Source organism: Phyllostomus discolor, chromosome 2, assembly GCF_004126475.2.
Source record: "Phyllostomus discolor isolate MPI-MPIP mPhyDis1 chromosome 2, mPhyDis1.pri.v3, whole genome shotgun sequence".
Taxonomy (NCBI): domain Eukaryota; kingdom Metazoa; phylum Chordata; class Mammalia; order Chiroptera; family Phyllostomidae; genus Phyllostomus; species Phyllostomus discolor.
This window is the reverse complement of record NC_040904.2, coordinates 213,710,215-213,733,563: the sequence shown is the minus strand read 5'-3', so window position 1 is coordinate 213,733,563 and position 23,349 is coordinate 213,710,215. Positions and strand designations below refer to the sequence as shown.

The 23,349-nt window shown below is 65.1% G+C and overlaps 1 protein-coding gene across 2 annotated transcripts in view; it reads right to left on the bottom strand.

The window, feature by feature from the left end:
* The window catches only part of MPPED1 (metallophosphoesterase domain containing 1), a 55,280-nt gene extending 39,042 nt beyond the window's left edge, over positions 1-16,238 (bottom strand). Inside the window, exons 1-2 of one of the 2 annotated variants that reach the window (XM_036019723.1) lie at positions 15,860-16,238; positions 4,207-4,535 (exon numbers count right to left, since the gene is read on the bottom strand). In XM_036019723.1, coding sequence (XP_035875616.1) covers positions 4,207-4,430 — 224 coding nt within the window. In that variant the 5' untranslated portion in view covers positions 4,431-4,535; positions 15,860-16,238. Of the gene's footprint in view, positions 1-4,206; positions 4,783-15,859 lie in introns of those variants that run through there. The other variant, XM_028532745.2, reaches the window with a different exon arrangement.
* Positions 16,239-23,349: the final 7,111 nt, after the last annotated feature.

Here is a 23,349-nt window from a genome sequence, read left to right as displayed (position 1 = left end):
AAGCCCTGGTTCCCAGGTGACCCCACCACGCTGCCCTCCTGCATCCCCGCGCTGGCTCTTCCTTCCCACCCCTCCGGCCTTCGCTTGGGCTGGTTCTCCAGGTCCAGGGGTTGTGCCACCTCCCCCAGGAGGCCCTCCTTGATCTGCTGCTCTTCCTGGGCCACACTCCCTGCCTCCTCCTGCTTTCCTTTGCTTTCTGCTTCCTGTCTGCTGCACGGCTGGAGGGACCAGCCTGAGCTGGTGAAGGGGGGAGGGGGACACTTAGAAAACGGTCCCTCCGGTGAATGTGTAAACCACAGGACGAAGCACGTGCCGTGGAGGGGAAGCCCGTGGGTGTCTGGAGCCGGGGCAGGGGGCCGAGGGAGGGCGAGAGACCTGGTCAGGATCGGGAAGGCCTCCCCCAGGGAAGTGGCACCTGAGCGAAGTCCGGAGAGCAAGTCGGGGTCAGCAGGGCAACAAGCCAGGGAGGCTGCCGCACGTGTGTGCAAAGGCCTGGGCGAGGGGAACGGGCTGTGCAAGGAAGCCAGCGGCAGCCGCGGATCCCGGGGCCCTTCAGGACGGGGGGGATGGGTGGGGGGGCCGGAGGGGGCAGAGAACCAGACGGAGCCTAGGCTCAGTCCTCCTGCCTGGCCCCCTCCCCACCGCCCCCCCACTGCCCCCACCCCGGCTCCAGGCTGATGCGCTCTGTCTCCTAGAGACGTCTCAGGCCTCAGCCTCGTTGAGAAAGGGGATCGGCACAGCTGGGAGGGCTGGCAACTCTAAGGGGCCGCCTCAGGCCTGGCACCCGGCTGTGCCCCTCCCCCGTGCCTGCTGCATCCTTCTAGAGCCCCCGAAGCCCGATGCTCTTGGAGAGTCTTTGAACCGGGGGGGCCCCGGTGCCCCCCAACAGGACTCTTTGTAAAAGCCGGAGAGAAGGAGCATGTGCCTGGCACCAGCCGTCCCCGCCCTGGGCACCTGTACGGCAGACCCCCAGGATGACCCTGTTCCACCAGCAGCACCCGTCTTCTCACCGACCGCCAGGCCACCCGGCCACCCGCCCACCTGCCCACCCAGGACAGAAGGCTGGTGGCTGCAGGGGCCTCGCTGGGCCATGGCAAAGGTTCGAGGCCCCAGGGGCAGGACCGTCAATCTCAGGGCCTGAAGCCCAGAGGCCCAGGGCGGGAGATTCATGACTCAGGCAAAGGCAGCCTCGTTACCCCGCCAGGGTCTCCGGGGGCCACGGCCTGGGTCACGTGGCTCAGTTGGAGGCCACGTTTGGACTGCCACTGCTGTTATTAAATATAAATTGTGGATTTATTAAATAAGGCCCCCTCACTCCCTCAGCCCGGAGACAAAGCCCAGGGCGGTGATAAATCACGTGTCGGGGAGTGGCATCCATCTCCCGCATCTGCCTCTGTGGAGACGCGCCATGGAAACCCGCACAGCCACCGCCGCCGGCAGCCCGCTGCAGGCCTCCCCGGTGCTCCCGGCCTGGGGGCTGAGAGAGGGGCCGGGCGGCAGCAGCCCCCGCCCCCCCCCCGCCCCCCCAGCCCTCGCCCGCCCAGCCCTGGCTGCACCCAGCTTTGTGCAAAGTTGTGTTTCAGAGGCCTGAACCAGTCCCCAGTCGGGGACTGGGCTCGGCCCCTGCTCCTCCCAGACTCTCTGCCCCCGATCCCGCCCTGCGGGTGGAGGCCCCACCCCGCCCCGGGGCTGCAGGAGCTGGCCCCACGCACGGAGCAGCCGGGGCGTGGAGACTGGCAGGCCCCTGTGAATCTGCTCCGGCCACTCAGCTGGGTGACCCCAAGAGAGCCAGTAAGCGTTTCTCCAGAGCACGTCTCACAGCCGTGTCCGGTGCCTTTACCCGCTTTCTGACAGGCCCGCCGTCTACCACCCTCATGGGGGGGGCTGGGGGCGGGGTCAGGGCGGGGCATGCCCAGCATGGGCGGGGCTGGTGCGTGAGGCCCGGGCCAGGATTCACACCCAGGCAGACCAGCGCAGAGCGTGCGTTTCTGACCAGCCTGCCGGGCAGCCACCCACAAACATCCCGAACGGATGAACAAATGAACGGACGGACGGACGAACCAACAAACCACCGGCAGCTGCTCCTGAGTTAAAGGGCGAAATCACCCTCTTCCACTGCCACTCACTGTCCTCGCTCAGGGCACAGTCTGGCCTGCGGGGGGCGCCCTCCACCCAGCTGTGCCTTTCTGCAGCTCTCAGATGCCCCCCTGCCCGGCCTTCTCCAGCTTGCTGCCCGCCCCCTCACCCTCCTCTGGGTCTCAGCCCAGAAGCCACCTTCCCCAAAGGGTCCTCCCTCACCCCTCGGCCTGCTCCCCAAGGACTGGCTGTCTCCCTTGCCCTGCGCTGGAGCTGGGGCTGGGCTGCTGTGTGTCCTCGGGGACGGGCAGAGGCACTGACGGTGACAACTGTGCCTGGTGCTGCTCGGCCCGGCGGTGTCGTGCACGGTGCCTGGGAACACGCTGTGTGGGCACGCACACGGCCATGCACACGCACACGTACACCGCCACTCCCGCTGTGGCAGGGGCCCGGCCCAGTGTCCAGGGACCGTGGACACAGTCACTTCCAGCCCCGGAGGCCGGAGCCCACCAAAGGGAGGCTGAAAGGCCTCCCTCCCTGCCAGGCCTCAGGGTCCCAGACAGCAGCATGCCTGAGAACCAGGGCCGTCCGTCTGTCCTGCCCAGATCTGCCCCTCCGGCCCTCCCGGGGACATCGGGGGGCACTTTCCCAAGCAGGAAGCTACCGGCAAAACACGAGCGCTCCTGGCCCTGGTCCGAGCCACGGGCCTGGAGCCCGCCTGCCCTCCCGAGACCCTTCCCCTGCAAACAACATCTCCGGGCCTGCCCTCGGCCACAGAGGACGGACCCGAGGGAACCGCACAGTGACGAGAGGCAGCACCCCCCCTGCCCCAGCTCCGGGCTGGAGGTGCCCCATGGCAGCTTCTCTGAGGGGCTCTCGGGCTGGACTCCCTGGTCTCCCCAAAGAGACGGCCTCTGGGACCCCCACCTGTGAGGCGGGGCTCGTGGGCCTAGGGCAAGGTGGGGCCTGTGCCCTCACAGGGTTGGTGACCCAGCCCAGCTGTCAGGAGGGCCAGCTTGGGACACCACATCCCTACCATGGCTCTGACCTCCCTGCGCTGGCACCCACAGACACCCACAGACACCCACAGACGCCGAAAGGATCTGTGTCTGGAGAGAGCCCTGGTCCGAGGCCAGAGGCCGGGGGCCAGCTCTGGGGCCAACCAGCTGTGTGCACCTGTGTGGGTTGCCTCACCTGTCCGGGCCCCGTTTCCTCACCAGGCGAGCCCTGCAGTGCAGGGATGAAGGGGGAGGGGTCTTCCAGGAACACAGGGAGCCGCCGGGGCAGGGCCGGGAACCCACCCGTCTCCACCCCGGGCCACCTGCAGCTCTCCAGACCGCAGAGAAAATCCAGAAAGGGAAAAGGGTCCCCCTGGGCACACGGGGTCCCCAGCCCGTGCTCTCGCCACAGCCTCACTGCTGGGGCACCCCCAGTACTTCCCATCAGCCCCAGGGGGCAGGGGCAGAGCCCCCCAGTGCTTTGGAAAGTGTCTCTGCCTTCTCAAAGGAAGTGTGTTGGGGGTTGGGGAGGGGGCCTGGACAAAAGGGAGGGGCGGAGGGCGGGGAAGAGAGCCAGCCCCAGACGGGGTCCAAACCCGCCCTGGGCCTGTGGCAAGTCCCTCCCTGCCTGGGCCTCGGTCTCCCCGTCTGCACAGTGAGGACCGTGGGCAGACCAGGGGTCTCCAACCCAGACACCAAGAAGGGGCAGCTGCGACTCAGCACCCTCCCCCTCCGCCCAGGCGGCCCTGAGGACGTGCGGGCCCGGGGTTGCCAGGCCTTTTGGGTTTGTAAAGCCAAGCCAAAAGTCTGGATTTTTATACTCAGTCACCTCATTTTTTTACTATTTGTAAAACATTCTCCCGGCCAAGTGAAACAGGACTCCGGGCCAGAACCGGCCACAGGCCGAGGCTCTCCAACTCCTCACCCGTCCCTCCCCACTCGGAGCCGCGGCGACCCTGGCACCCCAGGGTCCTCTCCGTCACGGAGCCCCGGATGGTGGGCCCGAAGCCCTGGGTCCATAAGCCCAGCCCGGCCCGGCGGCCGCCACACCGCTCGCCCCCGCCGGCCCCTCCGCCAGCGCGCCGCCCCTCCGCCAGCGCGCCGCCCCTCCGCCAGCGCGCCGCCCACTTACATCTGCACGTGCGGCGGCTGGAAGCGGCCCTGGTTGATGTTGTAGAAGGTGAAGGCCTGCGTGGGGTTGGAGCTGTACTCGTCCACCTCGACCAGGAGCCGGCCGTGCTGGTGCCGCCGCGCCGCCATCACGTGGGACTGCGAGAACGCCATGCCCAGGCCGCAGGGCAGCAGGGCCAGGGCCTCCGCCTTCAGGACGCCGGGGTCCCACCTAGCGCGCCACATGGACCTCCGCGGGCCGCCCGGGCATCTCCTGCCGCCGCCGCCGCCGCAGCCACCGCCGCCACCGCCGCCGCCGCCGCCCGGCCCCGCGCCAGACCTGGGAACAGACTGAGGAGACGGAGCAGAACCGTGCGACAGTTAATCTGTTTGGGATTTGCTTTATTTAATGTCAGATGAAGATTTAGAAAGAGGGAGAGGGCGGGGGGAGAGGGAAAAAACACAGTCGTACAGCTCAAAAACTCATTACAAATCTTTCCAACTCAGCAGTTTGATGAATATACTTTGGTAAAAAGAAAAGGGGAAGGAGGGAGAGAGCACACACAAAAAAAAACCCACAACGCCCTGGACGGATGCATGCGTGGTCCGACATGTTTAAATACTTAAGACTTTTTTTTTTTTTGGCCTTTGACAAAATCCTGCCGAACCCACCCGCGACCGAGAGACAGGGCAGGGGAACGGCGGGTGTCCTGCAGACAGGCGAGGGGACATGTTTTGCTCTACGGACTCAGGGAGCAGGAAGTGTTCCCCTCCCACCGCACCCCTGCCCCTCAGTCCTGCAGGCACACCCACTCCCACAGGGCCCCACGCCCACACCCCTGCAAGCCCGAGCAGGTGGGACGGCACGGGCACACATTCCTTCCCCCACATCAGTGCTGCCTCCAGATCTCTGCCCCGTGCGCGGGGCCTGCAGAGGGGGTTTTCCCAGAGGGCCATCCACCCCCTCAGCTCAGGGGGTGGCCCGGGGGGGGAGGGGAGGGGAGGGGGGCAGGAATGCACCCTTAAAGAAAAAAAAAAAACCTTCCCCAGTGCCTTTTTAGGATCTCGGGAATCCTGTCATCACTTACGATCACAGTTCGCCGTAATGCTATCGTTTTTTTTTTTAACATTTCCTTCATTAGAAAGTGGGTTTGCATTTGTAGGTGCCGGACCGGGACATCCGTGAGACTGGTCCCCAGTCAGCTACGTACAGTCCCTGGGGACGCGGCTGTCCTGCCCAGCACGCACCGCAGGCGACGGCCCGCGGCCCCCACTGAGGCCGCCCGTGTGTCGCTCCGTTCCAGGATTATTTTTTTAAACTCGTACACGAGCGATGCCTCCAACAGCATTTTGCTTTGTTTTGTCTCTGTGTTTGGTCATTAAGATCCCCCGATGGCTCTGTCTGAGCCGCATGTCACCCCGGAGAAAGCAGCGCCGTTTGAACTGTGCCGGACGGCCCCACCCCGGCCACGCCAAACGGAGAGGAACCCCCTGTCCTTCCTCGCACGTGGAGGAGAAATCGACACCGCCGGGAAACAAATCAGATGAGGGAAGGGACAAAAATTAGAGACTGGAGGACATTTTAATTATGCGCAGAGGAGAAATGGATTATTAATTTTTTAAAGATCTCGACAGCCATGCCCATACGAGGTGCCACGAATCTCGCGATATCCTTCTCGACACCACCCTCCCCCCCAAAAAAAAAACCCTCATCCTGGTTTGCAACACAGCCCCATTCTCTCCACTTAGGAGGACAAGAGAAAAAATCAGCGTTTCCCCAGGGGGCGCACAGGCTCGGTAGGGCCGGTGTCTCTGCGGGGAAGCCGGGTGCCCTGGCCCCAAATGCCCAAAGCCTCTGGGGGAACGGCCCAGCCATCCTGTCCCAGGACCCAGAGAGGAGCCTGGGGCAGCAGACTCCAAGGTCCAGGGCTGCCACGGTCCGGATCTGCACGGGCATTTGAGCCCCAGCGTTGGGCTGACTTGCTGTGTGGCCTTAGGCCAACATCCTACCCTCTCTGAGCCTCCGCCTCCTCTTCTGGAAAATGGGTTTGAACATAATGCCACCTTCCAAGACAGCTGTGCAGGTTCAGCGAATGGGAACACTGAGCACAGCACCTGGCAGGTCCCCAGCGCCCAGCCACTATTCACAGTCACTGTCACAATCACTATCCCACTCCGTAATGGGGTAACACATGTATCGGAGGCCTGCTGCAAGCGGGGCCGCCCAGGGACAGGCACTTGGGGTGCAGGGGTGTCCGGTGTGAGCAGAGGAGGCAGCTCCAGGAGCCTTGAAAAAGAGCCCGAATTTTCTCGAGGGCCAGCTCACTGCACGCCCCCGCTGGAAATCCTCGCCACGGCCCCTCGGACGAGCCCACGCCTCACGGGCCCCAAGCAGGTAGCGTGACCAGCCAGAGGCTCCGTTTGCTCGCCCACAGCGCGGAGAGAAGACGAGTCCCTCCCTCGTGCGGCCGTGAAGGTGAAATGAGGCGGCCCGGCACACAGTAGGTGCCCAATAAATGGTAGCTATCGCCATGACTGTATCCTCTGCATCCCCCCAGGGCCTCTCACAGACACCCCAGAAACACTGAATTAGTGGATGGAAGGACGGAAGGAGGGGTGCACGGAGGGACCGACGGACAGAGGGTCTCGCCCGTGAAGACCTGGGAGTCGAGCGGGCTCAGCTAGAGGTGGGGGAGCCACGGCCCCCTCCACCACTCCCACCTTACACGCCTGCAAGGAGGCCAAGGGAGCCGGGCACAGCCCTTATGAACGCGGGGCTCCAGGGACCGGTGCCCGAGGACCGGGAGGCCGGCTCCGCACCCGGGAACTCAGCCGGAGGAGGAGGCGGGCGGCGGGCGGCCAGGCATCCGGAGGCGCTCTGCAGTGAAATGCCGCATTTCGCATAAAGGGGGTTCGCCACGGGCTCTGCTTGGGAAAACCAAGGGGACTGGGAATGCAGAGCCTTCTTTTAATGCCCACTTAATATTTATGGAGCTGCAGCGGCAGCGGCGGCGGCGGCAGCCACGATGCAGAGAACACGCAGCCCATCCACCGAGGGGGAGCGGCCGTTCCCGACACACAGCCTCTAGCCGGGGAAGCGCTCACGCCCGGTCCACAAAACAACACAGAGTGTGGAGACCACAGCAGCGACGGGAGGGGCGCTGGGGCCCACCGGGGAGGGCCCCCCGGCTCCATCCCTGTTCACCCCTCCCAGCCGGGGGACCTCCGGGGCCTGCTCTGCCCCAGGGGGTGGGAAGGGAACAGAACCAGAGAGCAGGGTGGAACGCACTGAGGAAGGCATTCCCTTACTCACCCGGGCCCCACCCCACCCCACCGCACCGCACCCCACCGCACCCCACGGTGCTATCCAGGGAACCCTTCCCGTGCCAGAAAGAGCAGCTAAAAGCAAACCAGTCACTGCCCTCGGGGAACTGGGGGTGGGGGCAATAAAGTAAACACGGGAGTAAATTTAAAAGACACTGTCAGGTGAGAAGATGCACCTGCCAGAGGTAGAACAGGGGATGCGGACAGGAGTGACCGGGGGAGGGGGACTGTCCCTTGAAGCTCGGTGATCCGGACAGGCCTGCCTGAGGAGGCGATGAGAGGGCGCCAGGCCAGGCCAGGCCACGCCAGGGCCAGGAAATGCAGGGCAGAGGGAACAGCAGGTGCAAAGGCCCCGAGGCACAGGGAGCCACCCCGAATGGTCTCTCCCTCATTGTTCTCGTTCCCTGCCACTGGCCTGCTGCCGCAGTGGCAGAGGAGGGCCTGGGCTCTGGCGTCAGGAGCGGCAGGGCTCAGAGGAGGTTTCGGGCCGTGCTGCTCGGCTGTGGGCGCTGGACGGGCCCCTTAACCTCTCGGTGCTGCTGCCTCCCTGTTAGGGGACAGCGGGGGTGAAGCGAGCCTTGAGCCGGCCCTCCAACAAGGCCCCATCGCCCCAATGTTCAGTTCTCGAAATGTCTGGGTTGGAAGTTCTTGCTGAAAAATTCCCCACAACATTCAGGGCTGGCTTTTCCGTGAGTCCCGAGTCCCGTCAGCCCAGGGCTCTCCTGGAGGAGCAGCAGAGGCACCCAGTGGGTGTTGGCAGAGGTGTAGGCAGAGGCCAGCCCCGGCCCCGCTGCTCTCTGATGGCCCCGCGCAACCTGGTCCGGCTCCTCCGGCAGCACCACCACTGAGGCCGGCGCCACGCCAGCCTCCGGAATAAACGTCCTGCAGTGCTCTCCTGCCCGAGCTGCTTCCTCCCACATGCTGACTCTCCTTAGGGGCACCCCGCAGCCCCCGGGGACGCCCCGGCCCCTGGGACCGGATCGGGTGGGCTCTGGAGACCCCTCGGCCCCCAGCCTTCCTCTGACCCCGGGACAAAGCCCGCCCTTCCGGTGTCCCCGGCGCAGCCAGGAGTCCTGCCTCTGCTGCCCCCTCTGCCTGGCAGACTCCGGGCACCGACACACACATTTCCCAACTCGGGGGCATCTCCCCCGGACCCCAGGCACCGCTGCCCGCCGCTCCCCAGAGCTTCTGTCGCCAGAGCCCCGCCCCGTGTCTGAGCTGGGAAGACGGAGGGTGAGGCGCAGGGGAGCGAAGGAACGCGAGAGAACGGGCGCAGCCCTCGGGTCTCACAGCCCAGGACCGGGAGCAGCGCTCACGTCCTCGGACCTCCCGACACACAGATGCTGGAGCCGCCGCCCGGAGCCTCCGGAGGGTCCCAGGACGCGGCACCGAAGCAGCAGCTCGCCCAGGGCCCAGCGCAGCCAGTGCCCCTTCCACTGCGGCTCCAAAGCTCCGACAAGACCCAGGAGCTCTGCCGGGAACTGCGGAGAATTGGGCAGCGACTTTCAGAAGCCCCCTCCCCCGCCTGGACGCCCGAGCTCCCGCCCCCTCGTCCCACCCACACGGGGGCGAGTCACCTGTTACTTCACTTCCCTAGGTGCTGTGTTTGTTGGACTCAGGCGGCGCCCTCGGAGGAGTTATTCTGAGCAAGCGCACCACGCCCTCGCCCGGGGCACCTCAGGGTGCAGACAGCCCTGAGTCCACAGTGGGGAAAGTGACTCTCCCAGGCCTCGGGGCCCAGCAGGAGCAGACGGACTATTCAACAGAGCAGCTTGGGAGCCTGTCAGCAGGAGGGGAAGGAGTGAGCAGCCTCGGGGACCCCAGGGGGGTCCCCACCAAACTGTCAGGCCAGCCAGCAATGGGCCAAAGGCCCAGAAAGGAGAGCTCACAGAGGACTTGGCCTACAGGGCGCATCTTGACAGGGGGCGGGGCCGGCACGGGGCCTCCCCGCCGTCCCAGCCGCCCAAATCACTCCGCGTGAGTGAGGGAGGCCTACAGCGTCCGCCGGCGGGCGGGGCTGCTCCCCGCAGAGGGAAGATGGACTTCCTTCGCCGAGGCCTGGCTTGAAGCGTCCGCTCCTCCCTGACCCCGCCCCCAGGGGTGGGCGCCCGGGGAGGTCCCCATCGCTTATTACTCCCAGCACTGTCTCTGGGTCACAGAAGTGCCCCGGTTCCCATCGCTGGCAATGTCATCAAGGGTCAAGGCCAACTGTGTTCATAGCCGACCCGAGGCTATCCCTTAGGGCAGCCACCCAGAAGGCCCCGTTTCTCTTCCCGTCGTGGGCACGTCGGTGGCCATCAGCGAGACGCCAGGACCGTGTGGTGCCGTCCCGAGTCTGACACTCGGACGACAGTCTATGACGGCCCATGCAGAAAAACCCGCCCAGACAGCGGTCCCCGCTGGGTCCTTCTGCCGGAGCCCGGCACCGGGAAGAGAGTTTTCTCCGGGACGCCCGCCGGAGCGCGCTCCCACTCTTCTCCACCCTTCGCCCCGGAGAGCGGCGGCAGCCGCGGCCTCGGCACCTCCACTGGCCAGCCCCGGTGCAGGCCGGCTCAGTCCAGCACGCAGGGGGCCGCCGCAGCATCCGGCTCACCGAGGCTGCTGTGGATGACTTAGTTGCAACGTGGCGAAATGTCAGAGAAAAACCACGCCAACGCCTCCTAAGCAGTCCCCGCAAGGAAAATGCAGGAGAAATAACATTTAACAGAAAACCACCAAGGTGTAGTGGGGGGTTGGCCACAAGTCTTCCAGAAGCCACACTTCCACACAAGCTCAGAAACCACCTTAGAAGTGTATTTTCTGTCTTTTTTACTTATGCCTGAAGATATGCAATTGATTCGTTGGTAGTTGAAAATGTCATCAAGGCTAAAAAATAAATAAATAAACAGAGGAACTCCAAGGAAAGGGAGAAGAACAAGGAATCCAGTGGGGAAAAAGACTGGAGCCGAGCCCTGGCCGGTGGCTCAGCGGGTTGGAGAGGGAGCACCACCCCGAGCACCAAAAGGTCGTGGGTTCAATCCCTGGTCAGGGCACATACGTGGGTTGCAGGTTCAATTCCAGTTGGGGCATGTATGGGGGGCAACCAATTGATGCCTCTCTCTCTCTCTCTTTCTCTCTCCCCTTTCCTTTTTCCCTTTCTCTCTCTTTCTAAAATCAATAAATATATCCTCGGTGAGGATTAAAAAGAGCCAGAACCAGTGCCTCCGTGTCCTCGGGATGCTGACCCCCGGCGTCACCGTGGTGCCCGAGGAAGGGGCCGGGCCTGCAGCCGGGGCAAGCGGCCGGGTTGGATGAGTCCATGAGCTCCGGCGGTGAAGGGGTCCAGAAATACCGAGAGAATTGGACCCTGTTCCTTGAAAAAGGATCAGCCGTGAATGACTTTAAAGCTTTTACCACTTAAAAACCTTTTAGCTGGGCCCCTTTTGAATGATGACTACACGATTTTAAATTACTCTTTCTAATTCCTCACACACACACACACACACACACCCCAATTGCCGCTGCTTCATTTTCCAATTATGTACTTTTATCTCAGAATGATGAAGAGTCTACTTACTGGGCCCAGTCCTGTCGGCCACCAGTACCTGCTCACTTATTCCTTCAATCCGAGGTGTGCACGCAGTCGGCTCGTCTGGCTGGTCCCCCCAACTCTGATGTCCTCCTCACCCAACGGCACCGAGAGAGGCCAGACGGACAGCCCGAGGACGCCCGGAGAGCTCGGGCCGAGACACGGGTTTGCAAACCGCTGCTCCGCTCCATAAATTATTACAATTCTTGGTGCTTCCTCTCATCCACCCAGCAGATCCGCAATCACGTAAATAGCAGGGAATGGACGGATGTTTCTTCGGCGAGGTGCTACGTCCCGGTTTTGGTTTTTTGTTTTTTGTTTTTTAAATAAAGCACTTGGAGACTCGCGTCTCCGTGGAGTCGGAATGGGAAGCCACCGGGATCTGCCTCAGGCTCGCTCGCAGACATGCCCCCCCACACAAAAGGAAACAAGGGGGACAGGTAACAATCAGCATTCCGCAGCCCCCCTGTCCACACAGGCATCCAGTCACACTCGGCGCTGACGAGGGGCTTGGGCCATGCCCGGGCAGCGGGGGCTGGAGCCCGAGGGTCCTGGCTGCTTGGCGCTGACACACGGTTCACGAAGAAATGAGCACGGAGCTGCGGTTCTCCCAGAAACCCATGAAACAGACGCCACCGGGGCACAGTCCCGTCGGCAGGGTGGCTGTCCTGCTCTCCAGTCTGGGGCCGGGGTTCTGCCGTGTTTTACGGTCCACTGGAGTGGGGTTTTTTTGGGGGGGATCATGCGGGAATTTGCAATGAAAGAGGAAACCTCCGAAGGATGATCAGTGAGCTAATGCGTCTGGATGACAAAGTTGCAAAAGCAAAACTCTGCTGCCCCCGCTCCACCCCCTTTGCACAGGGAGCCTGGGGTCGAGGGCACTGCCAGGTGTTAGGCAGCGGCGGGGGAAGGCGGGGGCGGGCGGGGCTCCGGCGTCTCAGGTAGCCGGTGCAGACGGCTCCGCAGCCTCAGAGGCTGCAGCGCTGGTGGGAGACGCAAAGGAAGGAAGCGAGGGGGAACGGCCGGGTGTGCTGGAAATGGAAAGCAGGCATCATTTTCTTCCCACAGTGATGGCATCAGCACGGGCGATGCCCTCAGTCTTCCCACGGGCATCAAGGCCTCCCAGGAAGGAGGGGACGGAGACCCGAAGACGCACAGGAGACCCGGGCTCCCAGGTGTGTGGGCTGGGGTGGAGCGAGGAGCCTGCTGGATCCTTGGCTCTGAATTCAGTGCAGCACCGTCCGCCGGAGGGGAGACGTTTTAAAACATTATTATTATTGTAGCTGCTTCTATTCATGACACACGACCAGGCTCCAACGTCCAGCTGGCCAAGTTCATGTCCGAGAAAGCCCCCAAAGACTCACTGGCAGAAAGGCACGGGGAGACCCAAGAACTTGCAAGTCACTCCCCAAGTTCAAAATTAAAACGCGGAACCTCCGCTGGAGATTTCTTCCGTGAGACTGGGCCGTTCTCGTTGGCCAGAGATATTTCACGTGGAATAAAGCATAACTGAGTCTCGTCTCATTAGGGGCATTTATTAAAAAAAAGTCAAAATAAGGCAACGTGTTTGTTTTGGCAGCGGAACCAAACACCAGGTCGCCCGGGAGAGCTGCAGGGAATCAAACCGACCCCGGCACGGTTTACACCCCAACGCCACCCCCCACAGGGGGCCTCTTCTTTTCTTTCCCTTGGGGCTGCTGTTGCTTTTTCCATTTTTTTTTTCACTTCTACAGACCAGCTCAAACATTTCGGGGGCAATCTGGAGAGGAGGACGCCAGCTGGGGGTCTCCTCCAGAGGGGACCTCTACCCCCCAGGGACCCCGACAGCGGCAGGGAACTGCACGCAGAGACACCCCGCATAGTCCAAACACAGGGGCTGCTGCCCGCCCCCCCCCAGCTCTCTTCACCCTGTCTCCTCCCTGCCGGCCTGGCTCTCCCTACCCTCGGGGGCATGGGGCTTGGCCAGAAGGAGGACCCCACAAGCAGCCTGCCCCTTCTGAGATGCCAAGAACAGTGACCTGTGGGTAGAGCCCCGGTGAGAAGCCAGGCCCAGGATCCCGCACCTGCGGCGACCCCCACCCTGGGGTCCCTGGCTCCAGAGGTGCGGGCAGACAAAGGTACCGACCGCCCAACCAAACCACCTCGGGGGGGGGGGGGGAAGAATGGGAAGGGGGCGATGCTTGAAAAGACCCTTTTTCTGCTGCCGGCAAGGGAGGGGCGATGGGAGAGACATGTCACGTTGTCACAGGAAAGACTTTGACAGACAATTCAGGGACAACGCAGAAATCCCAGCCTGCGCTGCAGCCCACCGCAACTTGAAAGGCGTTAACTAGCCCCCACTAATTGCCTGTCTTCCTGTGCCTCCCGTTTACGTGTGTCAGAGTCCTTGCCTGGCCGAGGCGTCCCCCCGGCCCCGCTCTCCGAGTTCCCTCCGCAGGCCCGCCGCGGGAGGGACGAGCGCGTTTCGGGAGGTTCGAAGACGGCTGTGCTTCGGGGAGGGTGTTCCGTTTCCTGCCAGCCCGGAACCCGCACCCAGCATGCAGGTTTTCCTCCCCGAGTGCGGCCCTTGGGCGAGAGCCGCTCGCTAACACCCTTAACTCCTCGGACTCTCGCAGAGAGATGTGCCTCGTGCCGGGTGCGGCACTCTGGGGCCGCCCCTGCCTGCAGGGCGGTGCGGCGAGTTCACGGGAACAAATGAACTCAAATTACTTTCATCAGGCGAAGATTTAATGGTCCCAGGGGTGGACGGGGACATTTTTTTTTTTTTACAGGCGGGCTTTTCTGGAATGGTTTTTCTGTGTCGTCTCTGCGTTCCTGGCATCTGGGCTCAGGGAGAGAGACCCCCCCCACCCAAGCCCCATGTCTCACCTCGACTCGGCTCCGGCCTGCCTGTCCACCAGCCCAGCCCACGGGGCCCTGGCTGGGGGCGTGTGAGCCATTCTGTGTGTACACACGGCAGTCACGGCCGAGACGGGGCACCCCACGTGTGGGTCGTGTGGGTGACACTCGGAACCTGCCCACGGCGACCTCACAGGGACCCGCTTCAATCCAGGTCTTCCGAAACGCCGAGGGCCGGGAAGTAAACAGGACGTCAGCGGCACAGGGAAGCACTTCCCAACATGGGATTCAGCCTCTGCGGCTGCACCAGCACCTTCTGACCAGCCGGCAGCCCTGGGGAGTCCTCCCCCCCCACAGGGAGCACTCCAAGAGATGGGACCCCCAGAGTCCCATCCATCCCACAGAGACTCGTCAACGTAGAGAAAGGAGGTTTCACAGGTGCCGTGGAGCAGCCGGCGTGCCGGCAGCCACGCTCGGGGGAGCAGCTCCTCGGGCCCGGCTCCCACGCCACGGGCCCCGGTACCGCGTGCCCGACGCCGGGACGCCTCTGGTCACCAGGGCTCCGAAGCCCTGGAGTGTCCTTGACCGCCAGGAGCCTGCCCCAGCCCAGCCAAGGGCACCGCTGGGCCCCACACAGCCTCCTCGGGCTCTGGCCCTAGCGGACCGAGGCCTGGCTTCCAGCTGGCACATGGCCGTCAGCCGGTGGCGTCTCGGACATGCCCCACAGCATTTTGGCCCATGTGGCAAGTTATTCATGAAGTTGGTTTAATTTTTTTTTTTTGCAAAGACCCATCGGGGTGTGACAGCGCCTGAGCCCACGGCCCGGCTGAGCCCGGCTGACAAGTCTCGAGTCACCAGCACCACCGCAGCCCCGCCGAACCAGCCCGGCCACTCACCGGCCAGCCCTACTTTGTCCCTGGTCTAATTTCATAATTGTTCGCCGTTGAACAAGCTCTCCTCCGGGCTGGTCAACAGGGTCCTCGGAAGTGGGGAGGGGAGGCAACCCAGCTCCTGGCGGGGATGTGGGAGAGGGGTCCCAGACCGGTCCGCTGGGCAGACGTGGGGCCCAGGGCCCGGGGGGTGCCTCGGGGTCCCACCTCAGGTCGCCCAGCAGCGTGGAGAGGCGATGGCAGGGGACGGAGGAGAGGGGACCCGCAGCTGTGGCCTGGACACAGCCGCCTGGACACACCAGCTCCGCACGCACCAGGGAGGAGGGAGAAGGGAGACTGGGCATGAATCCACCCTCCTGTAACAAGTCCCAGAATAAACACAGGAGAGACGGGACTGCTCCTTAGCACGGGCATCCCTGAAATATTGCCTGTGTGGGCTGGGACCTGTCTGGTTAGCGGCTCCATCCCCTGGGCCAGGCACGCAGCAGACAGCGATAAATTTGTGTGGAGAAAGCGGAGTGGATGGAGGGATGGGTGGATGGACAGACGGAGGGACGGCCGGAGAGAGGAAGGAGGGAGCGAGTTTCCGGCGACCGCTAGCAAAAGTGACCACCAGCCCCGTAGTAGTGCCCCCTCCCTTGCCCCCACGTACCAGCCGCAGCCTCGCCGCGCACAGTAGGCGCTCAAAGACCAGGGGCTGCTATTGTTACAGCCGACACCGTCACTTGCGCCCCGCAGTCCGCCTCTTCCACCAGCTACTCCGCCGGCAGTCAGCGGTGGCTGGTGAGCCGGGGAAAAGTTTCGCTGACCCCTCGGCCCCAGTCCGAGTCCGGCGCCCGGCCGAGTCCCCTCCCGCCGCATCCGCTCGGCGGGCAGGGCTGCAGGGATGCCCGGCCGGGCACCGGCACGCGCCAAAGGCAGCCAAAGTAACTTTGCGGGCGCCCTTGCGCCGCGCCGCGGGCGTCACCCCGCGCTTAGAGAGGGTCGCGGCCGCGCCCCCGCCGACCCCGCGCCCGCCGCGCCCCGGCCCGCGCCCCGCCCGCCCCCGGCCCTACCTGGCCCCGGGCTCCTCTTCGGCGGCCGCGGCGGCGCGAGGAGCAGCGCACACGGAGGGAGGCAGGGGCCCGGCTCCGGGGAGGGAGGCGAGCAGGGGCGGGGGCTCCTCCGGCGGCGGCCGCCTAGCCGCGCGTCCGAGGCAGCAAGTGGGAGCCAGACTCCTCCTTCGGGGGGCGGGGGGCTCCCCGCCGCCCCCTCCCTCGCCCGCCCGCCCGCCCGCCCGCCGCGCGGCTCCGAGCCTCCCGCCTCCCTCCTCCTCCCCCCACCCCGTTCCCGCCTCCCCCGCCCCGGCGCCGGGAGGGGCGCGCTCTCGCCCTCGGTCCAGGGCCCTGCGCGGCCCACCGGCCGCCCGGCGGGCCAGGCCTCGGCCCTCGGCCCCCGCCCAGGCCCGGCGCCCGCATCCCGCCGCCGAGGGGAAGGCAGCGCAGGAGCGGCCCGGACCAGGCAGGAGGAGCGGGGCCCGCGCTGCGACACCCGGCCGGCGGCCGCCCAACGCTCCTGGCCGCTCCGAGGCCCGCCTCCAGCCCCCGGCCTGGCCGCGCGCGGGGTGGGCGGGGAGCGGGGCGGGGGCGCTCTCACCTCCGGATCCACGACCGCCACGGCGGGCACCGCGAGCAGGGGCGTGCGCGGTTCCTTCCGGGGCGCCGCGGCCCCCCGCCCCTGCCCGGGACCCCCGCCCAGAGCCCCCAGGGCACCCTGCTCGGGACCCCTCCCTCGGGGAGTCTGAGAATGTCCCACCCGCCCCCTTTTTGGGAGACTGGACCCCAGCTCCTGGGCCGCTTGGGCCCTCTCCCGCCCTTGGACCCCATCTCTTAACCCCAAATTCCCAGCCCCAGGCACAGCGAGGGGGCCAGCGACCTGGAGTGGGGCAGGGGAGCTGTCAGGCCAGAGGACCTGGCCCTGGTTTGAAGAAGACCCTCTCTGATTGGGGAGGGCAGAGAGCAGCACCCCCAACTAAGGTGGGCCCACCCTGGGGAGTTTGACAGGCCCCACGACCTCTAACCCCTGCCACGGACAGAGAGGTGTCTGCAGTGCCTTGGAGCCAGGGCACAGGGAGGGCGCAGGGCAGGCCCAGGCTGTGCGGGCGGAGAGAGCGGCAAGGAGGGGGGGGGCCCTCTGAGGCACCTCGACAGATGTTTATGGGTGCCCTCCCCCCACATCCGCATCACCACGTGCCTTCCACTCCCGCGCTGGGCACAGCCTCAGACACAGCCCGAGGGACACCTGTGTGGCGCCCCCCCCCCCCCCCCGTCCTTCCCCGGGGGAGAAGCAGGCAGGGACACAGAAAAGCCTCCCTCGCAAGTACAGGAGCGGGAGTGGGGACCGCTGCCCGGGGTGGCTTCCTGGAGGAGGGCTCCCTCCAGGACCCCAAGGCGAGAAGGCGTGGAGGAAAGGTCCCTGCTGGCCGAGGGGGCAGGCCCTGCCAAGGCGGCTGCAGTGGGGCTGGGAGGAGGGGACCAGGTCGGGGCAGGGCGGCTGCAGGGGCACCGAGAGGAGGAGCCCGGGATGCCCGCCTACAGGGGTGGACTTGGTCCATGGGGAGCCACAGACCCTTTTAGAGCAGGGCCCCCACTTGGTCCCGTTTGGTCTGGTGGCGGGACAGAGGGAGGGGAGTCTCCAGAGGGAGAGGCTAGGGGTTGGGGGGTGGGGGTGGTATAAGCTGGGGCTGGTGGGGCCAGAAAGGGGGACAGGGGCTGGCCCAGGGGGCCTCAGGAAGGCATCCCCCTCCTCCTCCTCCTTGTCTTTGAACTTCACGTCTCTCACCCTGTGCTGGGGCGATTCTGGGGCAGAAGGAAGGAGCCAGGCTGGGAACGAAACCTCAGCGGGCGAGCGGGGAGGGCAGGTGAGGGCCCTGGGCCGTTCCTCGGAAACCAGGAACTGCCACACAGGGTCCCCCAGGGCCAGTCTTGGGACGCCGGTTCCCAGCGCCCTCACCCCACCAGGCAGGTCTCGCCCGGTGGTGGCAGCAAGGTGGAGGGGGCCACATTGACCTTGCAGCTGCCCAGCTGGAGCCCTCCTGCCCTGGGAGGGTCAGGGCCCCAGGGCAGGCCCTGCCCAGGCCCGGCAGAGAGGAATGTAGAGGGGTCACCCCGAAACTGCAGACAGAAGCCCACAGGTAGACACAGGCCAGGTGCAGAGGGGAGATTTGGGTCGGTGGCTCAAACCCACGACCGGCCGGTGCCACGGCTCAGGTGCCTGGCCTGTGCCAGGGGGCCTAGGGCTGCGGGAGGGTGCAGGCGCCACCCCTGCTGTCCAGCCATGGCCAGGGAAAGGCCAAAGGGGAGACGTATCGGAGAGGGTCCGGAACCAGGGGTCGGGTGGGAAAGAAAAGGAGAGGCGCCCACCCCTCCGGGGTGGGGCAGGGTCCCCGGGAAGGCAGCAGAGGCGGGGCCTGGGGGTGAGGGCAGAGTGTGGGCGGAGAGACAACACTGATGGGGTGTCCCTCACAGCAGGAGCTGCAGGTGCCCAGGAGAATGCAGGGACCACGGGGACCCCGAGGGACTGGAGGGTGAGGCAGGTCACACAGGTCCTCGAGCGCCACCCTCGGCAGGCCCCGGGAGCCTCGGAAGACATTGGAGCAAGGTGCTCTGGCGGTGGGGAGAGGGTCTCGTGTCCCAGAGCCCGGGACAGGGCCAGCGTCTACTCAGAGTGAGGGCGTGAACAGGCGAGTGAAGGACGAGACCCAGGGGCCTGGGCCGCCGCAGCACATGGGGCCTCCTGGCCCTTCCAGCGGGCCCGTCCCGCGCTCTGGGCCACACGGGGGTCCCCAACCCAGCAGGGAGCCTCTCCCCCTCCAGCACTGCAGGCACCCCGGGCACACTCTGCCCGCTTGGGAGGGAGGGCGTGGGCTCAGCAGCCCGACGGACTCTACCTGCCGCCCGCCCAGGACAAAGCCCAGCATGGCCTTGACCTCAGGGACCCCCAGAGCACACGTGGTTTGGGGCAGTGGGCAATTCGTGGTCCTGGTCCCTGGGGCGAGAGCAAAGTCCTGGTGACCCCCTTCCCCCAAGGCCAGCTTCCTCGCCACCTCCAGTCCCACCCGCCCTCCCCTCACTGCTCCCGGAACACCGCCTCTTAGTTTCCTGGGACAAGCGCTTGTTGAGCACCTACTATACGCCTAGCACTCAGCCCTTCCTTCGGAGCAAAGCGTGAGCTCCCCACCAAGGGGCCTGCCCTCGCCTGCGCCACCCAGTCCCAGGCGATGAGCTCTGAGCTTGGCCTGCCCCGGTCCAGGCTGCTCCTCGGAGGTCGGGCTCCCGCGGGCCCCAGCGCCGCGTCCCCGGGGCCCGGAGCGCAGCAGGCGCCTGGTGAGCGGGCTCCGAGAGACAGGGAACAGGGAGTGTGGGGTGGGCAGGGTAGACCCACTCCGAAAAGAGCAACGGATCTGGCAAACGCAGCAGACATTCTGCTTTTGGAAAAATTTAATAACACAGTGGCACTTGTTCGTGGAGGCTAATAGAAACAGCACACAGCCCCACACGGCTGAACCAGCCAGGGGCGGCTGGTGCGTCTGGGAAGCACTTCCCAGGCGCCCACTGCGTGCCGTGCGGGGACCTGGAGAGGGAGGGAGGGGCAGGGCAGGAGGCCGCAGAGGCCCGGCAGGCCAGGAAGGAGAGGGTGGCCGGGGGCAGGGAGAAGGACAGCAGGGACAGTGCAGAAGGTGGCTGTGCTCCCCGGGAGTGAGACTTCCCCGTAAGGGCAGGTGGCAGAGGGATAGCCCAGCAGAGGGGCCAGCCTGCGAGAAGGCCCAGGGTCTCAGGGGAGCACGCGAGGCCATGCCCTGGACAGGAAGCCCACCCGAGGGAGAGGTGTCCCAAGGCGGCAGCCACAGGCCGTTTCCCATCGCCCCGAATCAGAACCCAGCTGCCTGCCCAGCCAGAGGGGATTGGCTTCAAAGGTCCTGGCACGTCCAGGGAATGGCAAGCGGCCAGGCCTCGTTGCAGAAACTTGGCGTGGTCGGGGACGGATGGCCACGCTCGCCGCACCTGAGGGCGAGGGAGGGAGATCACACGAGAGTGTGTCCGATTCTGCGCCCCGAAAAACGAAACATGGAAAGAAGGAGACAATGACAGTGTGGGGAGGGGAGGTGTTGAAGTGTCAACCCCGGGTGATTTTCAACTTTCTTTGTGGGAACTGTTGTCGTCCCCAACTTTTCTGTGCTCATCAGAATGTGGTGAAAGGGAGGGGAGGGTGAGCAGGGCAGGGACAGGAGGTGTGGGCAAGACCCAGGTCATGGAGCACCCCCGGTGCCTCGGTGACAGAGGGCCTTAGGCTGTCTTACCTCCTCGGGCCCTCCGCGGGGCCTGGCTTGTGCCCGGCAGGCAGGAGACGGCTGCTTTCACCCGATATTTGCTGGGTTTCGACAACATGCCAGGCACCGCGTCCGGCCCCCAAACCGCCCTGGCAGGGGAGGCCAGAGGATTTCGGGGTGGTGGGAGGGGGCGTCAGCCTGGGCTGGGCATGGGGAGGAGGCTTCCTGGGGGAGGGGGCCCGGGCTGGCGCTGGAAGGATGAAGCCAGGCTTGGCCTTCTCACCTCTACTGTGTTGCACCCCACCAAGGGCCCCACCTGCCACCCCAGGTCTGTCTGGACCCTGGCACGGCCCAGGGGCAGGTCCCCTTCCATCCAGCTGTCTGGCGAGGGCCTTTCTCTAGGGTCAGAAAGCCACACCCTGTCAGGGACGCTGGCCCTGCCCACCTCCGGTCAGGCTCAGGCTCCGGCACAGCCTGCGATGACAGCCCCGACGTTTTAACTGTATCCTGACTGCTGGTTCAAATCCTGCCTCTGCCCCTGACAGCATGTGACTTGGAACCTCAGTCTCTCCTCCTCTGTCATCGTGGAGCCAGTAAATCATTCTCGATGGCGCAGTGTCCGGGGCACAGCCAGCCCTTGGGGAGCAGCGGCTGCTAACTCGGCCACAGTTCTGGATAACCCCGAGGCTGGGGGGGGGTCCGGACTCCCCGAAGTTCTGCCACTGACTGGCCTGGGGCCTCGGCAGCCTCCTGTTTCCCGGGGCCTCCGGGTTCTTGCCTCGAGGAGCAGTGATGTCACAGGGCCTGCACGAAGATGTCGCAACAAGAGGCGCCAAGACCCCCGGAGCTCCTTCCTGCTGCCCCCAGCTGGGGTTCGGGCCAGGCTGCGGCCACATGCATCCCCGCTCTGGGGCACTCCCCGCACAGGGCCCTCTGGCCAGGCCCCGAAAGGCCGGGTGCAGAGAAGGACCTTGAGGCCTTCGCCAGCAGACAGTTGGCTGGAGACGGGCCTCAGGGAGGGTGAGCCCTGCCCCCAGCCGTGCTGCTCCAGGCGGATCCGAGTCTCCAGGGGCTGGACCAGGGCCAGGCCCAGGCTGGGCCGGCTCTCCGGAGGGAGGGCCTGCCAATAACGTGGGTGGCCTAGCTCCCGGCACCCACACATGGTCTGGGAGCCTTCGTGGTTTTCAGAGAACTTTCCCAGATTCTGTGGTGCTGGTACCTTCCTCAGGACGGCCTGGGCGGGACCTCAGTGAGGGGCAGCCCTCCCAGTTGAGAGAGGAAGAAACGGAGGCTCCCGGAGGTTTCGGGGACTGTCCAGCCAGCAGGTGATTGACGGGTGAAGCTGGGACCGCAAGGCCAGTCATCTTGTGCCTGTTCGCACCTCCACCCACCCTGCTCCACCCGGAGCCAGTCCTGCCCCTTCTGTCCCCGCCAAAGGCCCCGACACGGCGGAGCTCTGCTGAGCTGTCCAGGGTCCTGGCCAGGCCCAGCCCTGGCCCGCAGCTTTCTCTGGTCCTTTCACCCCTCCCAGCCTCCTGGATAACAAAGGTGGGAACAGGTTAGGCTGGGCTCACTCCCCAGGGCCCCATCACGCTCAGCTGCACTGCCTGCGCGCCCTTGGCTACCACACTCCAGCTCTCGAAGCCTTGGTTTCCTCTTCTGAAAAATGGGTGCAGTGGGGAGCAGGCCAGGAGGTAGTACACATCCCGCAAAGAGCCCTGGATGTCACAGCCATCCCTGCCGGGCAAGGCAGAGCTGGAGACACAAAGGGACTTGGAGCCGGCCCTGCCCCTTAGCCACAGGTCCGACCCCTGGGGCAGTGGATGGTGCAAAGCAGGGACAGAGGGCTGGAAAGGGGGACGCCTGGAGGTAGGATGCCAGGGCTCTGTGACTCTCGGGTCACAGTAGCAAGCATCACTGGTCTGGGCACTTTGCATGAGGCTCCACCTCGGTCCTCACCACTGTCACACCTGCTCCGTGGGAGTGAAGGGCTGTGGTGGCAGGAACCGGACACAGCCGGGTCCACAGGTTGGCAATGTCCCTGTGCAGCCAGGCTTATGATTTCTGTAATGTCTCTGAGTTCCAAATCCCATCCGCCCGCCTCCGAGGGCCTGGTGAGGGTCCGGTGAGACAGACTGGCACCTGCCTCAGCCCATCACCATCCAGCCTTGAACCTCGGGTGGGGTCAAGAGCCAAGGGCGCAGCTGGGCAGGCCGGGGTCCAGCACCAGGTGAGGCCGGGGCTTCCTGCCACCCGGTAGCCCTCCTGCAGCCAGCTGCTGGACCGCCCGGGGCCCAGCCCATTCCCCTCCCGCTGCAAGGCCCCCTCTCCGGCACCCCCTCGCAAGGGGAGAGGGCGCTGGAGGAGAGAGAGAGCACCCCCCGTCCTGTCTGGGCCTGACGCTGGGGCCCGGGCAGGCTGCCTGACCTGCCGCCCCACCTCCACAACGGGGTTAAAGACGTCTGCCTTGCTGGGTCACGCCAATCACATGGGGTAAGGCCCGAGAGCTACCTCGTGCTGGCTGTGACCTTCTGCAAGGACAAAGTGGCGACGGTCTGCAGGGACCCAGCTGGCCCTTGCCCCAGCCCCTTCTTGGCCACTGGCGCCCCCTACTAGTCACTGCTGAACCCCAGCTCCGTTCCTGCCACCCTGCAAGCGCTCTGCAGACAATGCGCCTGGTGTCCTAGGCAAAGGCACCCCAGGAAGCACCCCCACTTGTGCTGATGCCTGAAATCCCCCCAACTGGGGAGCCGTTATCCTTGGTGAAAGGCAAAATCCCAGGAGGCATTACCGTGGGGGGCGGCCGTGCCGGCCTCCACATGCAGAGGGCCCCCCTCTGGGAAGGGAGCCCTCACCCACATTCCTGCAGGGCCCTCGTGTCTCCGCTTGCCGGTCCCCCGTGCCCACCACACCCCCACCCAGGAGCCTGCTCTATCTTTGGGGTCTTACCTGTTGGAAGGTTCTTCCTCCACTGAGCTTGTAACTTCTTCCTGCTCTCGCTCCCCCCGCCCCCCACCTCCAGAGCTGCACAGCACCCTTGGCTACCTCCAGGGTGGCTCTGAGGAGCCCTGGGGCCATCAGCAGAACTCCGGGAGTCTGCTCCCCCCCACCCCCACCCTGATTCACAGCCCCACACTGTGACTGTCCCTCAGCTAACTTGGCCACACCCCTGCCCATCTTGGCCCTCTTCTCCGGATGAGCCCCAGGTTCTCTGTTCCCCAAAAAGTTGGCATCCAA